Source organism: Carassius auratus, chromosome 7 (assembly GCF_003368295.1).
Source record: "Carassius auratus strain Wakin chromosome 7, ASM336829v1, whole genome shotgun sequence".
In the NCBI taxonomy this organism is placed as follows: domain Eukaryota; kingdom Metazoa; phylum Chordata; class Actinopteri; order Cypriniformes; family Cyprinidae; genus Carassius; species Carassius auratus.
The window spans coordinates 15135705-15141955 of NC_039249.1; the positions used below are offsets into that span (position 1 = coordinate 15135705).

General features: G+C 38.2%; 1 protein-coding gene across 1 annotated transcript; it reads left to right on the forward strand.

Annotated features, from left to right (window-relative positions):
• Positions 1-416: 416 nt before the first annotated feature.
• LOC113106048 (iroquois-class homeodomain protein irx-3-like) lies at positions 417-3861 on the forward strand. The gene is made up of 4 exons (XM_026267577.1): positions 417-905; positions 1583-2615; positions 3087-3153; positions 3519-3861. Exons 1-4 carry the CDS (start codon positions 693-695, stop codon positions 3571-3573), a joined length of 1368 nt encoding a protein of 455 aa, XP_026123362.1. The 5' UTR covers positions 417-692; the 3' UTR covers positions 3574-3861.
• Positions 3862-6251: the final 2390 nt, after the last annotated feature.

Here is a 6251-nt window from a genome sequence, read left to right on the forward strand (position 1 = left end):
CGCTCTTCGCATAATATTTTCCTTTAGTATTTTAGTAAGAGCAATCACACAATTTTGGAGGCGGTGTGCTCTCCGATTTAAACTTTAAAGTCTTCGTTTCACGTTGAAAAGACACGAGTAAAATAAAGACAGAAAAGATCTGCTTGAAGTTAATGACTCTACAAGAGTAAAATATTTACCATTTTTGGACGATCAAAATTTTTGAGAAGTAACACAAGAAATGGGAAAGGACTGAAGCGGCGAACAAATAACAAATGAAATGATTGGCGAGCCATAAAATGAGATTTGAAACTCATTCAAATAAGAGATGGCGACGTCAGAGGACTTATCCAGACGGAGAGCAGAAGCAGAGAGAGAGAGAGAGAGAGGGTGGGAGTGAGAGAGAGAGAGAGAGACGCTCTGTAAGTGGGGGTGAGACTTGAGAAATAGGAGGAGCTTCTGAACGACTAAAAATGTCAATCACAAAAAGGAGTTCCAATAATCTAAAGCAATCTGTAAGGACCTGACCTTAGTCCATTCAGATCAATAGGGAAGTAAGGGAGGAAAGCGCAATCGGATCGTTTACACTGGCTCTTTTGGAGGAAATATAGACTTCCCTGACACTTTGTACTCATTGTAACGTGGATATCGTGGTGCGCACCAAGAGGGCGATTCGCCGCTTTTTGTGACTCCAGTAGACTTTCTACACAACAATGTCTTTCCCACAGTTGGGATATCAGTATATCCGACCCATATACCCGCAGGACAGGCAGGGGATAGGCAGTGCCCGAGCCGGGACAGACCTGAGCCCGTCCGGGGCGCTCTCTAATGTTCTCTCCACTATGTACGGATCACCTTTCGCTGCCGCACAAAGCTATGGAGCTTTTCTTCCTTATTCAAATGATCTGTCCATTTTCAACCAGCTGGTGAGTAATCATTTTATTTTATTTTTTGTGCTGTTTTCTCTCTCTCAAACTCAGAAATTAGTAAACCTCAAAAAAATGTTTAGTCTGTAACAAAATCATTTACTTTAGGTTTTAAAACCACTCATTAATGAATGCTAGTTTTCAAAGACGCTGGTGAACTTTGCTGTTTACTCCGTTTGGTAAATACAAAATTAGTTGAAAAAGTAAAAAAAAATAAAATAAGAATAATAATATTAATATTAATAACAATAATAATATAAAGTGCAGATTGCGAGTGCTTGTGATTTTAATTAATTCCAATAAATTAAAATCGTTTAACAATTCTTACACATATTAATGAAGAAAAAAGATTAAGACTCAATGCATAGAGTACATTTAGGTACATATATATGGGTGCATCTTGTCAATTTATTTGGAACAATTAATATAGCCTAAGTAAAGTGCAAGTTAACCTACTAAAGAATGACATTAATTAGGCCTATTAAAAAATAAAATAAAAATTAATACAAAAATATTTGCTTTTGTAATTGCTCACATAGACAGAAAATGAATATATTCCGCAACAATACACCAGGGAACTGCAACTGAGTAAAACAAAACGTAGTAGCCTATCTGCCAGGCCAAGAATAATAATAGTGAATCGCAATAATGTTGGTTCCGTGTTCTGTGTTTTTAAGGGGGCACAGTACGAACTGAAGGACAGTCCGGGCGTCCAGCATCCTGGATTTGCCCACCATCATCCTGCTTTTTACCCATATGGTCAGTACCAGTTCGGAGACCCTTCCAGACCCAAAAATGCCACCAGGGAGAGCACCAGCACGCTCAAGGCCTGGTTAAGTGAGCACCGGAAAAACCCGTACCCTACCAAAGGCGAGAAGATCATGCTGGCCATTATCACCAAAATGACCCTCACTCAAGTGTCCACCTGGTTCGCCAACGCCAGGAGGAGGCTAAAGAAGGAGAACAAGATGACCTGGGCCCCACGGAGTCGCACGGACGAAGAAGGAAATGTTTACAACAGCGATCACGAGGGAGAGGACGGCGACAAACGCGAGGATGAGGAGGAAATCGATTTGGAAAATATTGACACGGAGAATATTGAGAATAAGGACGATTTAGACGAGCAGGACGAGCTGCATTCTGATTTGAAACTGGACGGCAGGAGCGACTCTGAAATTTCAGACGGCTATGAGGATTTACAAGGACCGGAGCAAAGGTTGTTCAAAGCGATGGTGAAAGACGGCAAAGAGATTCACGGCGACCGCGCAGAGCACTTTCACAATCACAGCCATCATCATCATCACCACCACCACAACAACTTAGAACAGGCCAACAGCGAACCGGTCAAACTCAACCAGGCCATCATCAACTCTCCGCCCTCAGAAAACAACCCACCTCCGGCTCCAAAACCTAAGATCTGGTCTTTGGCAGAGACCGCCACAACTCCAGACAATCCACGAAAATCTCCTCTGATGAACGGGACTTCCGCTGCGTCCGCCGCTCAGACCATCATCACTCCTCACAGACTCCTTTCGTGTCCCGTAGGGAAAATCCAGAGCTGGGCAAATCGGGGTTTCACCGCACACCAGCTCGCCTTGCTGAACTCAAACCACTATTTAGGACTCAGTAACCAGGCTTCGGCAAATGGCCTTGCCCTGTACAGCAGACAAACAGAGGACAGGAGTCAAAACTCCGAGTCCACAGTCACAGGTACATGTCACCCACACTGAGAAGCGCAGAGATGTGCAATTAATGCTTTTGTTGACACCATTAAGACTGTACTGACAGACTGGAAACGCACCATTCTTATTCCTCTCTGAATCCATTTTCATTTGATCACTACAGTGAATAATTCAAGTAAAATGAATTACGCTTGAAATGCAAATGTCTAGTGGAGAGTACTTATATGATATAGGCTATATAACAAATGTTTTCGTCTTTTTTCAAATAATCAAAGTCTGTTCAGTTGAATAGCTATGTGGGAAAAGGTTTCCAGTTGCTGTGTTAGTGTGTGCGAATTTGGATATTTCTAGCTCGAAAACTTTTTTTTTTTCTCAACAACTGGCTGTACGATCAATTGTAAAGACTCTGCTTTTAAAATAGTAATAATACTAATAAATGTGCATTTACATTAATTTTTCTTTCCCTTTCTTCTTGTTGTTACTGGTTTTATTATTTCAGAAAGATCTAGTGCCTTGGAAGCAGAGAAAAAGTTGTTAAAAACAGCCTTCCATCCTGTTCAGAGACGGTAAGAGCTGAGATCTTACATTGCCTGTCCATGACTTTAATTTAGCAATTCAGCATTACCTTTTTTTTTCTTCTTCTTCTTCTTTTTAATTGTTACTTGTTGTTATTTTAACATTTGAATATGACATAATGTTCATGCATGACTGTCTAGTCACGCATTCGGGTACTTGGTATACCGTGGTTTTAAACATGATTTATATATTGTGCTTGTGCAATAATAAACCCATAATGTCAAACTAATAAATCTCCAGTGCGTCGATGCGATATTTCAGAATGTTGATTTCAGAAACGTTTGTCTATACTTGCCTGCAGATTTAGTTTTGTATTTGCCCCGTGTTTTTCATGCTTCCCTTCCTATCCCTATAGGCCCCAGAACCAACTCGAAGCTGCCATGGTGTTATCTGCCCTCTCGTCCTCGTAGGCTTTTCTCTCTTTTGTTGTTTACTTCTCATTTTAACCTGTGTAAGGAATGTAAAATAAAAATAACTCACTTCTGTATACTTACATTGTAAGCATGTCCTGTGTACAATGGCTGATGTTAATGCTGTCAGGCCAAGTAGTCTGTGAGTCCCATTTTCTTTTGTAAGCTCTGTGAGGATTTGATGTTGAAATGTTTTGTATATAACGTAAAGAAAATGTATATACTTGTGATCCGAAATTGTACAAGAAAGTCTATATTTTGGCTAATAAATGAACCGCTGCAACTTTACCGTCACTTTTTCTTTAAAAAAAAAAAACAAAAAAAAAAAAAAAAACGAAAAAAAAAATGGAGTGGAGTGCTAATATTGTAAATGATATTACAAATGTCATGCTTTTCTGTGAGGAAATGGTTACCGTGTGTGTTTTGAAAGGCATGGGAAACGTTAACTCGAGGTTATGAGGTTTGAAACGGAGGATTTGAAGTATTTTCCTATTTCAGGGACTTAACTGTAATTAGCTCCTTCTTGAATCGCGCATTTGGATATTAATGGATGGGGATTATCCCCACCGAGGCGGAACAGCCAATATGAAATGAATAATTATTTCATTTATATTGGGTTGAAATAGCATACAACTCAATTTCACTGTAATGAGAATTGAATATTTTCTTCTTTGAAGAGGAAAAGTCACACACAAAAGTTAAATGCTTTCCTCTGTACAGATGGTTAATGTAATCTCGACTATTTATAATTTTCGAGATTCTGCTTTTTAAAAATGTAATGAATTCTAATAAGACATTGATGTTGTGCTGCTTGCCATATGCCTTCGAAACTGTGTGAAATTATTTATTTATGTGTTTTCCCTCTTGAAGATGATTTGCATGGCAAGAGCTTTGTTTCAGGGTTTCCGAAGTTTGGAGAAATTTAGAGTTGGAGCTCCCTCTACAGTCCACTCTGAGCGGACTTTACATGGACTGAGCCATTTTGATCATAATCTTTCATTTAGCCTATGTCTTTTATTCGAGAAAGTTGAAAATTCGTTCTTTTTGTGAGATTTGCTGGGAGCTTATAAGCAGAGTGTTAAGCAATGTAAGGCTAGTGATTTCCCAATGAGAAAAATGCCTGGTGGAATATTTTGACACAGTTCATACAAAATTACATCATCGAAACCGAAGACTGTATTCCGCACAGCGAAATAAATAGTAGCTAAATAATGAAAAGACTAATTATCAACATATGTTTAAATGTCAAATAAATTTCCGAGTCTCTAAGACATAAAAAAAATAACAATAATAGCTAATAGTCGAAAAAGAATACAACATTTTCAAGAATCAAAATTAAAATATAAAACCCTCTTGCATGCCAAACTACCTGCATTTAAATAATATTTAAAATGTAGTCCGTGTTCAACAATCACACACATACACACAAAATATTTTAAAAATGTTTGAGAATGATTCAAATAAATAGAATTAGTAAATAAATATACAATTATCGCAAAGTGTAGCCTGTCACCAGCTACCAATGCTTTACTGACACGGAGCACACATGGTATTTCAGTCTGTATACAGAAAATAGTAGCATAATTAATTATGCCACTGCCCCTCTTTTAGAATAACAAAGAGCTCCAGTCCATAATAAACCGGAGGAAAAAAAACTCAGTCTGGGAGTTTGTGCTTTGTTTTATATAAAATAAATAAATAAATAAATAATACAAAATATATATATTTAAGCATATTAATTTAGTCAATTTCTCCGAAATTCCGTTCCGTCAAAGAGCTATGAATATTCAAAAAAAACGCCGTGTGACGGTGGTGAAACTGATTGATGTTATCATCGTTGTGGCTTTAACTCGGAAGAGAGCCACCAGCTAACGCGCAGAAAGTGACCAACATTCTCCAATCAGCGCTGACCCTCTCACGCGCACCGTGCAGGTCAAGAGGGAGAGCGCGAGGCCAGTGGCAAACAGGCTCGCAGAAACTTGGGTGCATTTTGCACATCAACAGACCGAGGAAGTATCGGCTACATGTGGATTACAATGAAGCAAAAACCACATCTAAATCTAAAATCGTTACAATATTAGGCTATCATTAAATTATACATTAGATGCGGGCCTTATTCCTAACCAAGCTTCCCCCCTCGAAGGCGTAGGGAGATCAGATCATTTTTTACACATTTTGTTCAAACCCCTGTAACTCTCTTGGTTTTACCCGCTATGCGTCTTTTACTTTTAGATAATTGTATTTGTGTTCTTCTAATTTACAAGAGTTTAGAAATATAAGGTTACGATACGTACCCAAATATCTGTAAATTAGAGTAAAATAGGTACTGCTGTTTACTCCCAATAGAACATCGATATTTTACATTTTGTAAACTAATATGGTAGTCAGATGCTTCTTTAAAATAAATTTTACGCTATGATCACCATCCACCAATTCACCAAAGCATTCCAATACAAAAAAAATAAATAAATAAATAATTAAACACACACACACACACACACACACACACATAGCCTATCCTTTTTGTATTGGAATGCTTTGGTGAAATATATATAGCTATATATATGCTATAGCCTATATTCTGCACATATTTATTCACCCCAGGAGGATGTTGGTCATGCATATCAAGTTCACCCCGGTATTTGTTGATGGTGTTAAAGCGCTTCCAAACTACTTTT

Coding starts and splice junctions, on each gene's coding strand:
- LOC113106048 (XM_026267577.1), top strand. CDS start 693: ATGTCTTTCCCACAGTTGGGATATCAGTATATCCGACCCATATACCCG. Junction 906..1,582: donor TGTCCATTTTCAACCAGCTG/GTGAGTAATCAT, acceptor TGTGTTTTTAAG/GGGGCACAGTACGAACTGAA. Junction 2,616..3,086: donor CTCCGAGTCCACAGTCACAG/GTACATGTCACC, acceptor TTATTATTTCAG/AAAGATCTAGTGCCTTGGAA.